At 41.1% G+C, this 15,106-nt stretch overlaps 1 protein-coding gene across 1 annotated transcript; it reads left to right on the forward strand.

Annotated features, from left to right (window-relative positions):
- Window positions 1-562: 562 nt before the first annotated feature.
- On the forward strand, window positions 563-12,580 carry LOC139299837 (SEC14-like protein 1). Its single transcript, XM_070922765.1, has 16 exons — window positions 563-703; window positions 1,070-1,142; window positions 4,117-4,266; window positions 4,417-4,548; window positions 5,540-5,668; window positions 5,813-6,032; window positions 6,546-6,655; window positions 6,923-7,112; window positions 7,607-7,695; window positions 7,789-7,859; window positions 7,963-8,134; window positions 8,788-8,922; window positions 9,139-9,273; window positions 9,533-9,784; window positions 9,912-10,090; window positions 10,324-12,580. Exons 2-16 carry the CDS (start codon window positions 1,080-1,082, stop codon window positions 10,427-10,429), a joined length of 2,133 nt encoding a protein of 710 aa, XP_070778866.1. The 5' UTR covers window positions 563-703; window positions 1,070-1,079; the 3' UTR covers window positions 10,430-12,580.
- The last annotated feature ends 2,526 nt before the right edge of the window (window positions 12,581-15,106 follow it).

Here is a 15,106-nt window from a genome sequence, read left to right on the forward strand (position 1 = left end):
TTGAAGCTATACACTCATGTAAAATTAATTAGGCTTCAATAAGTCAAACGTAAATTCCTTGAGTCTAAAGTCAATCACTGATGTCATTATCAATTAAAATCTTCATTTCCATTTTAGGAAGACCTTGACACCATGGACAGATTGAGGAGACACCTAGGGCCTGTGCCCGGGAGGCCTAATGATTGGCTCTACTGAGCAAAATCATTAGAATAACGACTAATATGTCAAATGCAAACATATAACTTATAACTGCTCAGCTGTAATTGATTACAGCAAATTAAAACGTGCAATCGTAATTATTACAATTATGCTCATATTAAAAGATTCCGAATTTTCTTTAATGTACGACCTCAAACTATCAGTCTGCTGTAAAAAAGTACTAAATGAATTTTGGTCGATACATTTGAGTTAGAAATGTAAAGCAGTGTGTGGGCCCTTCACAATAAAACGTCAGATACTAGAACTTCTGGAGGTAAAAAAAAAAAAAAAAAGTGTGACAGTGACTTCCTGTTTGTCTGTGAAAGGCGGAGTTAACAGTCTGCGCTACAGACGGACGGACGGACGCCACTGTCTTTCTCCTTTTGCAGTTTACAATGCGAGAAAGTCCACTTTATCCCCCCAGCTGACAGTATGGAGAACACGCAGAGAGTTTGACAGCGACCGTGAGGCATCCTGCATTCACCGGAGAGGACTGAAGGCTGCTGTAAGTCCACTTCGTCTTTCTGTTCGCTGTTCAGGCCGTTTGTCGACAGTATCTGCACGTATACTTTTCACACTGTTACAGACGGGCTTTATCCCTCTCTGTGCCTGATGTTATGTAAGGATGCCAACATCTGGTGGTTCCAAAAAAAACTTCTTCTTTACTGCACCGACTACGGTTTAACCCAAATGTGCAGCTGAGCATCAAATGAGGGCCATGTGAAAGCTCCTGGTCTTCCAGTCCTCACACTGACCCCCGTTCAGCTGATATGGACCTTTTATAACAGGCACCTAAATCACTGTCATGCTTCTTCTTTTTTTAATGTTGGTATTGCTGTGTCATGTCAGTGTCTTTGTGGTTGTCTAACAGAGTTTCCGCCATGGTGCAGGAGTACCAGTCCCCTGTTCGGGTCTACAAGCATCCATTTGAGTTGATAATGGCGGTGAGTGGTGTGTGCACGTCCAGCAGTGGATATGAGCTGCGTTACTTGCAGGATCTTACATAAGTAAACTGGGGGGTGACAGAGGACTTTCAAACTGAGGCTCTGGCCTTTGCTCTCTTTAAATAGCTTCTACTTTTGCTCTTATTAAACATTAAAGGTATATAATAAAATGCCTTTTCACTGGATTCCAGGTCTCAGTCGTGGTAATTTACAGGAGACCAAACACTTTCAGAAACCTACAAAACGTCAGCAGCCTTGTCTGCCTCCCAGGGTCATCTGTCTCACTCTTGATATACACTTAACTTGCAGTAAATGCTGTGTGTTGAGAGAGTGGACTAAATATACTGTACGCCCCCTTCTCTCCTGAGGCTGTGGCACAGAAAGCTGCTTATTAAACTTTAAACTTAAAAACTAAAGCAGAACAAAGTTTCTTTCTACTTGATTCAATGCCAGCCTGACCATTTTATATGTTTAGCCTCTTTAACTGACCCTAGATGCATTTATGCAGAAAATGTTGGTAAAAATTACACGTCATTATTGAAGCATCTGTAGCTTCTTAAAACCTGACTTTTGTATTGTCCTGTTGTTGCAGTTGCTTTCTTTTCATTACAATATGATGCTTATAGAAGATCAGTCCTTGAGTTCTTTTGTATGATTGCTACAATTGAAAAAAAAAAAAAAAAAATCGGCAACATAATATATACCTTGAATTTCAGGGATGACGTAACACTATGAAGTGGCCACAACAAAGTGAGTCAGCAGAAGATTTAGTGCAGCAGTATTCAACATACCATGGCAAACCACTGAAATAGCAAAAGAGATCCCAATTTCTAAACATTTATTCTCCGTATGATAAACTTGCTTTCCCCCTTGAGTGGAAGATTTCTCCTTATGGTACTCACATGTTGCTTTCTTCACCGACAACCTACAACTCAGTGCTTTAAATGAATGTAAGAACAGGAACTCGGTGTGAAGCAGAAGAAGGACAAAATTAAAAGAAGTGTGCACTTCCATGGGAAGCTGTCTGTTTTCACCTACTTCTACAGTCTGTTTCTTGTTCTCTGCAGTTACATATTAAGCCAAAGACTTATGCAATATCCTCAGAGCGGGTTAAAGACCGTGATGCTGCAGTGACACTTTGCTCTGCGGACTGTAACTCCTTCACCCAACAGTCGCCCAAAGTCAACACCTACACAAGCTTCATCTCCCATGAAACGTCTCTCTCTGAAATCCCTCTCGCATCACCGCACGTCATTGAAAAGGATCTCAAAAATAGGCCTTTTGTGAAAAGTAAATAACAGCTCTGATGAAATGATCCAGGCCTCGAACCGCATAAAGGAGAGAGCCCAGTGAATAGTCTACCACCTCCTCCGCTCCCATTTATCTCTGGGCCTTCTCATTAGTCCCCTGGCTGATCCTGCCACTGGCACTCCAGGTTATTACTCCAGTCCTGATCACGGTGCTGAATATTTAACCTTCCATGACACGTCTTTATGGCTTTCTCTGTCTTTATGTGATAGAAATGCACTACATTGGTTTGGATGTATATACACTAAGCTACCTACATGGTTGACACAAATAGAATTGCATTTAATCAATATAACCAAAGGAAATAAAGCAGTTTTTTGCCTCACAGCCACTGTTATTGGCTTGCTAATGTGAAATATGATGGTAGAAAAATGTTATTTTCTGAAGTTACACAAGTCTTCTGGGCCCATTGACAGTTCCGCTAACACATTCTGCCCATCTTTTATCTTTTGTGCTCCCATTATGCCTTTATGCTTATAGCTCCGAGAGGAATAGGTAGGACAAAGATTTCAATTTGTCCGCAATCAGTGAAACGTATTGTTTTTGCTGCACAGTGTCTATGTGTTTGTGTGTTACACAACACTAGTCAATGCTGCTTATTTACCAAGGAAACCTTTCCCATTCATTTGCTCAGTGAGTAATGCCATCTTATTGATTAGATTCCTCATTGGCTGTACTCTTTCAATACAAGCTGTGTGTGTGTGTGATGCTGAAAGACCTGCACTTAAGTTTGAATTTAGAGAGAGAAAATTAAAAATTAGTCTATTATTTGTTCCTTTTAACTGCATGTCAAGTAGTTGACTAGTAAAGTCAGCTTAGCTCTTCAAACATTTAAAATCCCTTGAGTCCCAGGCATCTGGGCTGAATTATTGCAAATTATATTTCCACATCTAGGGCTCAGAGTACCTCAAGAGTATTAGCGATAGTTTTCTACCCCGTGGTGAACTCATTTATGGCTACTCTAAAACATTAAACAGCCAGCTGTCTATACTGTGATGGTCTAGTTCCTTCCCTGCCCTTGGTTACTTGTCAATAGTTAGAAACTGCACAGCGACTAGTTACACAGTCTAAGGGCTATTTTTGCATATCATGAAACAGCCTCTCAGCGACTCAGTCCATATTGACAGGTGAGCCCTGGTGAAATTGGCTTGGACAGATGGTCATACAGTGTGCTGCGGGCAGTAAAACACAAAGCAGTCACTGCTTGTAAAAGCTGCCACCGCTGCAGGCTGCTGCTATGCAAAAAACATTACATTTTAATATGTATTTATATAAACTGTTAAAGCCACTAAACTCTTAAATGCATCTTAACCCAACACAGAAATGAGCTGCTGTAAAACATGTACTGTACTATTTAGTCAGTCATTATCATTACAGCACAGTTTACTCTTATGACAAATACAAGTGACACTCTTGTAAAGGGTCCATTCAAAGCAGCCTTTCCTGAACAATCAGGGAGCTGCCTCATGGTGGGCAGGACAAAAGCAAAACACCAGTGTGAACAGAACGAACAGAGCCGGGCGTACCATTGTTGTGCAAAAAAATACAACTAAATAAGCAGGAAAGACCTAGAACAATGCAACATCGAGACTAGAGAATCTGCACATTTCTTTTACCAATTTACTTTTATAAATCTTTCACATGTGATTTGTTTTCCCCCTCTCAGGCCTATTCGAGGAGGTTCCCAAAGTGCCCCCTGATCCCGGTGTTTGTGGACAGTGAGATCATCAGCGAGAGCCAAAGCAAGGATGGATCCACGCTGGTAACTGAGAGACGCTGTGTGATCGACATTGATGCCCCGCGGCTTCTTAAACGGGTACATCTCCTCTGACCTTTGGCCATTCAGCACTCGTAACAGTTGCTATAATCAGATGATTTGCTTTGAAGAACAGACATAGGAAAGTTTGTCAAGACCAAGAAATGTTTTGGTGTGAACCATCAGATTTTTGTTTGCTTTTGCATGTAGATTGCTGGTGTCGACTACCTGTACTTCATCCAGAAGAACACTCTGAATCGCAGAGACAGGACGCTCCACATTGAGGTCCACAACGAGACCTTTTCCAGCAGAGTCGTTGTCCGTGAGTGCTGCAACTACACGGTGAGCCTCAGAGAGCCTCTATGACACTTTTATTTCTTTGTTGTTGTGCTTGTTTTATTGTTTCTGTTTAACACTTTTACAATGCCTAGTGCAAAAAAGAAGTCGTAGGCAAGATCCCCGCTGCTGCGTGTGCATGCCAGTAAAACTCTGGCTTTTCTATTCAGTGCATTAATTATTAAGTGATCCTCTTATAGTGTGGCAAATACATTAAACATTCAACAGGTGGAGTTTTTAAAGTCAATGTAGCTTGACTCACTCCAATTGAAGCAGCCGTTTTACCATGCTTTAAGTTCCAGTTTAAGGCCACTTAGTCTGCAAACCTTAGTCTGTCTCAGTTTTGACTCGTGTTTCCACTAAATTCATTCCAACTTTCTTGTGAAAACCAAGAATGTACTCACAACTCCAGGAGGTTGAATGCGGGTATATATTTGAAGATGGATTACAACATCACGGAAGGTGATTTATATCCAAATTTGCATCTCAGTCCGGTCCATTACCCGATGTTCTATTCCTACTTAAATGGTCACATGGTCAAAAGCTTGTTTCAATTGTCCTAAACCTTTTCTACCCACGCACACTAAACACTGCCTTACAGCGCTATCTGATATACCTGTATTCTAGACAGAATAATAGCAAATACAAACATAATCTTAACTTAGTCCTCCAATAATACACTATTCAAAATGTACATAAACTGAAATAATAATAGAACTTGTATAACACCAAATATAGATACTGTATGTGCTTAAGTGGCTCTTAATAATACCTAGCCCTCTGAAAACACAACATAACCCCCACCAGCAACATCATATCTGCTGTATATGATGCATTCATTTTAAAATGTACTTCAGTATGTAGAGTCACTTATAATACATCATATGAGCTGAGCTGTGCGATGTCCTCTGAACATCTGATTATGACTTGATGAAATGCTGTCATTGCTTTGCATCACCTAAAAATACTTTCATACATTCATTATCCCGATCTATAGGTTCACCCCGAGAATGAGGACTGGACGTGCTTCGAACAGACAGCCAGTCTGGATATTAAGTCCTTCTTTGGCTTTGAGAGCACAGCAGAGAAGATAGCTATGAAACAGTATGCTACCAGCATTAAAAAGGTTTGCATCTTTGAATTGACTTTCACATTTGTAAAAAATCTACCTAAAATTGTGGATGTGGTGTTAAATTGCATTTGCCTACAGTATCTGAGATCTGTGATGAGTCACATTAACCTGAAGTCTTGTCTCCTTCCGATGTTGCAGGGTAAGGAAATTATTGAATACTACCTCCGAGAGCTGGAGGAAGAAGGAGTTACTTACATACCTCGTTGGACCCCGCCTGCTGTCTCTGGCTCTGCCGCTGCCAGGCTCCAGCTGCTGCTGCCCTCCACTGCCAGAGCCATCCCAGTGAACAGTGCTAAGAATGGGATGGACAGTAAAGACACGGCCTGTCCCACAGAGCTGGTGGCTGGCTCCCCTGACGGTCAGTGTTTACTCATTAATCGCAATTAAGTATGGAATAGCAATCAACACAAGTGCAATGATAGTGAGAGTTAAAAGATATGTGTCATTCACATTGTTAATAATAACGGGCTCACACTACATACATTCACTGAAAGGATTGAGCTATTTACAGAAATAACTAGCTACATCTTTTCCAGTGATGTCCTTGAGTAACAGTTAATTGGGGGATTTAAGTCTGTAAGTGATAACAATAAAATAATTAATGATTTAATGGTATTTTAAAAGCTGAATATGTTATTGTCCCTGTGAATTTAAAACACTATGGCCGAGTTTTAATCTCACTAATTGTGTGTTACACACCAGGCTAAACACCCTCTTTGGCACTATTTCTAACAATAGTGACAACAATAAATGTTGAAACAAAAAAAGCTTTCAGAAACAACTTATTTTATAATGTTTGCTCATGTTGAAACTACACTGCATGCATGCGATATGTGCTAATTTTACACTGTACATGTGTTTTGGCCTGTAGACAAGTTGGATGCTGACTACATCAGACGTTACCTAGGTGATTTAACACCTCTGCAGGAGAGCTGTCTTATTCGACTGCGCCAGTGGCTCCAAGAAAACCACAAGGCCAAGGTCACATATACACAGACACAGTTTTGTTTGACTACAGAGCCGTCTCTGCTATTATGTAAAATACACATTTATTTCTAGACGCTCACACAATCTAGACTCAGCTCTTGCTTCCACACTTGAAGTCAGTTTTGCCGCCCACATGTGCTGCAGATTACAGATAGAAAATAACAAGCATACATTAACTAAAAGGTCAAGAAATGTCTTCGCATTTATCAGCAATTTTTAACATTGCTTTGCATTGGAGGTTTGACCCCTGTTGTTGTACAGATTCCAAAGGATCAGCATGTGCTGCGCTTCTTGAGGGCCAGAGACTTCAACCTGGACAAGGCCCGGGAGCTCTTGTGCCAGTCGCTCACCTGGAGGAAGCAACACCAGGTGGACTTCCTGTTAGACACATGGGAGCGCCCACAACTGCTTCAGGACTATTACACTGGAGGCTGGCACCACCACGACAGAGGTACGGTGTGAACAATACTGGCTACCTGCCTACTTTATCTTAAGTTCATCTCATTTTCACTTTATGTCACTGCTCACTGTTACTGTGCTGTGGTTGGTCAACATTGAAAGTGAACGCTTATCAGTGAATGTAAAGATAAAAAAGGCAGAGGGATTTAGTCCTCTGTATTTATAAAGTCCACATGGGTTGAAACGGCCTGTTAATTATTGACTGTAAAGTCTGAGCACCATCTGTTGAAGCTCCCGTTTTTGAAAATTAGTCATTGCTTTTAACAGCTCAGCTGATCCACCAGGACTTGAACACAGGAAGTGCCCTTTGAATGTTCACATGCTAAATTGATACCTTGAGTAAATACCACCTTTAAGTAGGCGACGGGGGGGGGGTCCTAAGTGTAGTGAAAGTCATTACTACGAAAGGATCTGACTCATTCTGCCTATTGATTTTACTCTGTAGTACAATTTGTGTGTGTGTGTGTGTGTGTGTGTGTGTGTTAGACGGCCGTCCTCTGTATGTCCTGCGTCTGGGGCAAATGGACACCAAGGGCTTAGTACGAGCCTTGGGAGAAGAGGCGCTACTTCGACAGGTGACATGACTACACAAGCACAAGATTTCATAGACATTTCCATTTAAATTACATCAGTTACATTAATGCTACAACTTGATGAATGTGACCCAGGTCCTGTCCATCAATGAGGAGGGACTGAGGCGTTGTGAAGAAAACACCAGAGTCTTCGGTCGACCCATTAGGTGCCTAGATAGTAATGAATCTATCTTCTGTCAGTTTCTCATTGGTTAACAGCTAACACATGCTTATGTAGTCATGTAATGTGTATGTGAATGTGTCGGTCAGCTGCTGGACTTGCCTGGTGGATCTGGAGGGTCTAAACATGCGTCACCTGTGGAGACCAGGTGTCAAGGCTCTGCTGAGGATCATCGAGGTGGTGGAGGCCAACTACCCCGAGACTCTGGGTCGCCTGCTCATACTGAGGGCTCCCAGAGTTTTTCCAGTGCTCTGGACCCTGGTGAGAACAAATGCCTGCACTTACATTTTCAGCTGCTAATGTGTTTTTAATGAATCATCTGATTGTGGGAGAATGGATGAAGTTGTACAGTACAGGCGCAGATATTCCTGCTGATAGGAATTCTTAATAGCTGGGTGCAACGTTGTGAATATCAGCAAATGATAAAGAAGAAATGGAGAGGAAGTTAATTATCACCATGCAATATGCAGATCCTCATGGGGGAAATTAGATTATTGCTCCAGCAGTATTCATTGGCATAGTTTGTAGAAGAGTAATGGCATTCAGCAAAGAAATAAAGATAAGTAGTAATACAAGAACAACAATAATAAAAGTAATAAAGCAGTACACAGCTGAGGCATTACATGAGGGGATTTTAAGTATGGGCTGTAACAGTTTCTAGCTGGAGAAGTGAAAGATATAACTATTTATCAACAAATAGAAAATTAAATTATAAATAGTTAGACAGTGAGCTGTTATGACGATAAAATCAATATAAAGTACAAATGCGGATGCTTAGCAACACCATCAACCAGCCAGCCTGTTTTATTTCTTAAGCATGAATAATTCAAATATTCATGGACTGATTTTTATAGTTCACAATGTGTGAACCTGCTGTTGCAGTTCTCTGATGACTCCTGATGTCTTGTTTTCAGGTCAGCCCCCTGATTGATGAGAATACCCGAAAGAAGTTCCTAGTTTATGCCGGAAACGACTACCAGGGTCCAGTAGGATTGGTGGACTACATCGACAAAGAAATCATCCCCGACTTCTTGGGAGGGGACAGCATGGTGAGGTTTAGTCACGGTGAAATAATGTGTGCTATGCCTCCTTTAGTGTGCAATAGTCACTTTAGCGTCAGGTTTAAGTGGTTTCAGTCCATCACCTGCATGTGTATCAAGTGACTCCCTCTATTTGCAAACAATCAGAGACATTTACACATAAAAACTTATATTAATGTGAGTTGTATCTTGTTGTCATTGGTTTTTTGCTTCTGCCCTCTCCAGTGTGACATCCCTGAGGGAGGTATGGTCCCCAAATCTCTGTACAGGACAGCAGAGGAGCTGGAGAGTGAGGAAAACCGCCTGTTGACTGACTCCATCTATAAGAGTGCCAGTATTTTCAAGGGGGCCCCATATGAGGTAGGAGTCTCAGCTTGTAAATCCACATGTATCAAATAGTGGGGCCACCTTATGTGTGCTGATAGTGTGTAAAAGGTGAGAACAAGGGGGTATTTCTGTACATTTCCAATTTATGTGTATACTGGATTTAATACTTTGGATTAGGGTGCCACCAGCTGGAAGAAATCTGCATTGCAGGCTTGCAGCAGAAGAGAAACGTGTGATTAATGGCCTGCTGTCTGCCGTTCTGTGTTTCCAATTTCCTTACATCCTCCTGCAGATGCTGATCGAGATCACAGAGGCCTCCTCCGTCATCACCTGGGATTTTGACGTGTCTAAAGGAGATGTGATTTTCAACATCTACCATTCCAAGAGGGCCCCACAGCCTCCTAAGAAAGATACCCTCGGAGCCCATGGCATCACGTCCCTTGGGGCCGTTAATGCTCAGCTGATAGACAGGAGCTGGGTGCTGGGCCAGGACTACAGCATGGTGGAGAAAGCCCTCACCTGCAGGGAGGGAGAGAGTGTACAGGTCAGAGAAAAGATAGTGGAGATTGTTCTTCTTTAAGCAGTTTCATCTAAACTTTCTTTGTCCTTGTTTGCTTTTCTGTTGCATCAAAGTCTCAAATTGACCCTGCAGCTTTCCTCTGTTCAAACAGGGCTCCCACGTAACGCGCTGGCCCGGCTTCTACATCCTCCAGTGGCGCTTCCACAGCTCCCCAGCCTGCTCCGCCTCCAGCCTGCCTCGTGTGGACGATGTCCTGGCCTCGCTGCAGGTCTCCTCCCACAAGTGTAAGATCATGTACTACACCGAGGTGCTGGCCTCCCATGACTTCAGGTGAGTTTATTTTCCTCTGGTCAGTCTCATGTTTTCTTTGTATCATACTGAAGCTGTCTTACTCACAGGCTGCATTGCTCATATGTGGGTTCATCAAAAATCAATGTTGTGATATTTCTGGAAATGATGATTCCTTTTTTTTTTATAGCTGTTATACATGTACACATGCGACCTGTAGTTGGTTGAGCCTGAGAATTAACATTTCTTTTCTGTCTTTTTCTGTTGTCTTCTAGGGGATCCATGACCAGTCTGGAGTCTAGTCATAGTGGTTTCTCTCAGCTCAGTGCTGCCACTACTTCCTCTAGCCAATCACATGCCAGCTCCACCATCTCAAGGTAGCATCTGCCCAGCAGGTGTCAAAGACAGCAGTGACCTCACCCCTACTGACATCTTACTCTGACTGTGCCTTCAGCCTCCAAAAAGAGGGTGTTTTTACTCATACACTTAAATTACAATTTGATCCGACACTTGAAGGTGTGGGAAGTGTTATGGAAATAATTATTAATGTTATTGTTATTGTTATTATTATTATTATTATTATAATTATAGTGAATTAGTACATTTTCATTGTTTTCTGTCCATATGATGACTGACTTGTTTTTATTTTGTGTGAAGAATAGTATTGCACAGTATAACAAATGCAATGCACAGTGTTAAATGTCAAGTATCTGATTTGTAGTTACAGTGGATGTGTGTCCATAAGTGCCATTACAGAGGAGCATCTGCTGGATCAATGAATGCAAAAGGAGATGCCTTAGTAAAAGTATCTGCACGGTGCTGCGTCTGTCCCTGAAGTTACTTTCATTGTCCACAAGATGTCATTGCACTCTTTGACTGGAGCTGCTCTCAGACTGCAGTGTACTTGGTGCATACGGTGTCACTCTCACGCTTTTGTCTGGTCGTCTTCAGAAATCGGAAGGAGAATTGTTTAAATAAAGAATAGAAAAGAAAGAAATGAATACTGATGTTACCTTGTGTGAATGGATTTGAGGGAAACAATGGCTGCAGCAGCAGAGCTGTAGTGGGGTAGTCATTTTGAATAGTTGTAGAGATGGGTTGTTTATCATTTTTACAGCACTAGGTGAGATGTTAAGAGTGAGCAGATGATGAAATCTCTTAAAATATGCAGTGCCCTCTGTAGATTTCATGCAATGTTTTCTGAGGCAGCTAATTTGAATGCAATATAGTGCAGCCCCTTGTGATCTGGCACAGGGCCAGGCAGACAACTGATTTACATAAAACTTTAATTTCCATAAACTTATCAGATGCTTCCAGCTCAAGCTTAATTGAATTTCCCTGTGTTCTTCTTCTTTTTTTTTTTTTCTTGGTTTGCTAACTTGTGTCATGTTCCTGCTTATCCCAACACAGCTCAGAGTCAGGTGGATTGAGTTTTCTGAGGGGTTGATTGACCGGGAGCCTGACTTCCTGCTGGCATGTCGGGGTTGTTAGAAAGAGGAAGTGCACTGACTCTGCCAGGAGCTTATTTACTGAATTACTCAGCTTGCTCTAATGACCTCCCAAGACACACATTGTTGGCATAAATAGCAGCACCTCTTTCTCCTGATGCGCCTAATTTTGCTATTAAAACCTCTTCTTCTTGAGCAGTTATGTGATTTAAGGCTGAATTATTTGGCTGGCATTCACAGGCTTGAAAAACAAGGTCTGTTATGCAGGTAACAACAAAGTTTGGTAAGTCAATCAATTACTCCTAAATAACGTGTCACATTATAATGTGTCCACCTGTTTGGTTGACCTGAAATACTTTGTGAAGGAGGGATGACAGCTGACCTACAGCCACAAAGCACTGATATGATTTATGGTCACAAACTGTATCAGAGGACTACTGGTCAGAAGGTGAAACTGCGATAGGTATGGTTACAGCCACCGCCCCAAATTGATCAGAGAATTAGTCTAAAAACACACCAGAGTCTCAACAAAAACTGTGTTGATTGTCACAAAACTTATTTTTGTTTGGATATGCTGTTATATTGTCAATGCACATAAGGCCCAGCGGTGCTTTAAGCTAAATGCTAATGTCAACCTCACAATGACAATGCTAACATGCTAATGGTTAGCAGGTGCAATGGTTAGCGTGTTATCATACTAACATTTGCTAATTAGCAGTACAGATGAGGCTGCTGGGAATGTCTTTCATTTTGCAAATATTCAGTCATAAACCAAATTATTTGACACATTGGCGTGCAAGAACGTCTTTGAAAAGGCGACCTGATGAAAAGTGAAGGGATCACCAAAGTTATTACAATCCTGACCCATCCTGAGGGGGACATGAATATCTGTACCAAATTTTATGGCAATCAATCCAATAGTTGAGACATTTCAGAAGTCCGATGATCACCAAAGTCATTAGTATTCATCCTCTGAGGATCATGGATGTCCAGTGAGTGTTTTTCATCCTTTTCCTCAAAACGGATGGATAAATGTATCAACCATGGAATTAATGTATTTGTTTCTTTGATAAATAAAACACAAAACTGGTGCTTTAATGAGTTATGCAGCTTGTATTTCAGGATTCAATTCTGTTATTAAACATGTGGATATTATTTCTAGCTCTCTAAAAAGTTTTGTTATCAACCACTCAATGAAAGGCTTGACTCAACTTTTGCACTGCCGTCTCTCAGGAGAAGAGATATCAATTCCTCCTCCTGCATTTGCAACATTTTGACATCTCATCGCTGTATTATAACAAGATTATCTGGAATTTGTCTCTAAAGAAACAGGCCTGCAGATTAAATCCCTGCTATATCCCTGCAAGAAACGGCTCTCTTTTGATAAGCTGCTGGCTGACCGATGGTGTGCAAGTCTGGAGAAGCAGTCATATTAAAATCCCATTTTGAATAAAACTGCGACCAGTAACACTAAATCTCTTAATTCGTTGGTGAGAACAGCAGGCAAGGAGGCAAATGAGGAGGACTGCCTTGATAATACGCTGCTGAATTAGTCTCAGACTTCTTGTTACAGACATAAACATCCCAGCCTGCACTGGGAATATGTACATGATAATGAATCATCTTCTCTCAGAAACACCAGAGGCAGGCATGGGGATTGTCAACATGGGACAGATTTTTGGTGGTGTTTCTTTTTTGTATTTACATCTCATAAATTGGAAAAGGTAGAGAGGTTGTACTTTTTTAAAATGATGATTCATGCGCCACTTCACTGTATCAACATAGTCCTTTGAATCTACTTGAAAGAGCTGACGAGGGGGACCCTTTCTCTTATGCCAAGGTTGAATGATCAGCTAAAATACAAAGGGTCAAAACCACAAAACTATCAGCCCATCAAATACTGCACGGAACATTTTCTGACTTGGTTTGATCACAGTAAGAGTCTCACCGTAGTGGAGATCCTCATTAAAATCTAAGCTTGTGTTTCATTTGCTTCCCTCTGACAATCCTGACCTTCCCACTAATTGAAAAGGAGAGCTCTGGATTAGTGGGCACTAAATTATTTTTAGGAGGCTCGACACACTGGAAGAGAAACTTTGTCCAGGATTGTTTGTGTGTACAAATGTGCAGCTTGAATAGAGGCCTTGTTTCACGGTGATGTGTGCAACCTGAAAAGCATTAAATGCTTAATGCCTCCTCCATCTGAGTTGTGGACCTGTCTATTTAACTAATCTCATATCGGCTGGGTTGAAATTCATTTTCTGACTTGATGTACTGCTGGGCCTGATTAATATGTCCACAAACAAATAGATCCAGTCATGTCTATTTATCTCTGATGCTTCACACTAGCCCTCATATCTTCTAACATTGATTTTCTCTGTGAGACCATCAATCTACCTTCAATTTAGGCCAATTTGAGCACTGCCCTCATTTGCAAAGAACTGTCAAGGCTCTGCTTAAGTCGTATGTTGTTTTTATCGGTTTCCCAACATCAGACCTGGTTTTATTTCTCTGGTGTTTTCTTGGGCACTGAACTGTGCAGGTCAGTATGGGCCTGCCCTCCTTAAATGTTACAGTGGTAACACACATGTATCCATGGTGTATAATCACACAAGATTAATCACTTGAAGAGAGGTTTAACCAATGAATCCAACATATCTTCTGCAGGTAATTCAATTCAGTTATGAGAGCCAGCAGACACAAAAAGTAACATGTCAAGGTCGGAAGGGGCAACATTTTAGAAAGGAGGTTACATTAATACATTTCAATCTTTATGCATAGCCTAGACCTGCCAAAAACACAATATGGTCTTGGGTGTATAATTTCCCCCCCGGGATCAAGTATTTCTGATTCTGATCTGTGTTCAGTGCTCAACTGATGATGACAGTCAGGAAATAGGCCTAACCAGTCAGAAATAACATTTGTTTAAATGAATAGATAAGATTGAAGATGAAGATTAATCACTTTGTAAAAACATCCGTTTTGTTGATACATAGTAATATGAGCTAGAATGTATGTCACACCGGCTTTCATTATTTTGTCGAAGTGGCTGAAAAGGTCTTAATTAACATGTCTCCTTGCAAACGGATTATAACCGTCAGAAAATCGAAGAAGAAGAAGCAGAGGTAGAAGAAGAAGACGGAATATTTTTATGTTTCAGCTGGATAGAAGTCTTTGAGGAATCTGGAAAAATTCAAACTACCAAACAGTGGTAAGTGTTGTCAAAAGACCGTTAACTCAAACGAAATTCAACACTCTTCAGTTTACGAACGATGATAAGGCCACCGTACAACTGGGGCTAACAGATAGCTAAGTTAGCTAACGCTAGGTGCTATCATGCTAAGCTACAGGCTTCCACCTGTCAACATTTATTTTGATGTGTAAAATCGAAAGCTGAAGATGTGCCATTTTGCAATTAGAGCCTGCATTGATTGACAAATACTAGCTAGGTTAGACTAGTCTAGATTATCTACTAGTGAGTCTTGCCACAGTAATTTGTAATGGCTAAATTAAATGTTATCTTCGCTGTTACCACAAAATAGATAAAACTAGCTAAATGCAAGTTTAGGAATATAACTGATTAGGCTACGTAAACAGTACAATTATTGTG

The sequence above is a fragment of the Enoplosus armatus genome, chromosome 17 (assembly GCF_043641665.1).
Source record: "Enoplosus armatus isolate fEnoArm2 chromosome 17, fEnoArm2.hap1, whole genome shotgun sequence".
Taxonomy (NCBI): domain Eukaryota; kingdom Metazoa; phylum Chordata; class Actinopteri; order Centrarchiformes; family Enoplosidae; genus Enoplosus; species Enoplosus armatus.

Bases quoted from the DNA above. Each gene is read 5' to 3' on its own strand.
- LOC139299837 (XM_070922765.1), top strand. From the start codon at position 1,080: ATGGTGCAGGAGTACCAGTCCCCTGTTCGGGTCTACAAGCATCCATTT. The intron at 6,033-6,545 runs GTCAGTGTTTAC...TTTGGCCTGTAG, and splicing joins GGTGGCTGGCTCCCCTGACG to ACAAGTTGGATGCTGACTAC. The intron at 6,656-6,922 runs GTCACATATACA...GTTGTTGTACAG, and splicing joins AAGAAAACCACAAGGCCAAG to ATTCCAAAGGATCAGCATGT.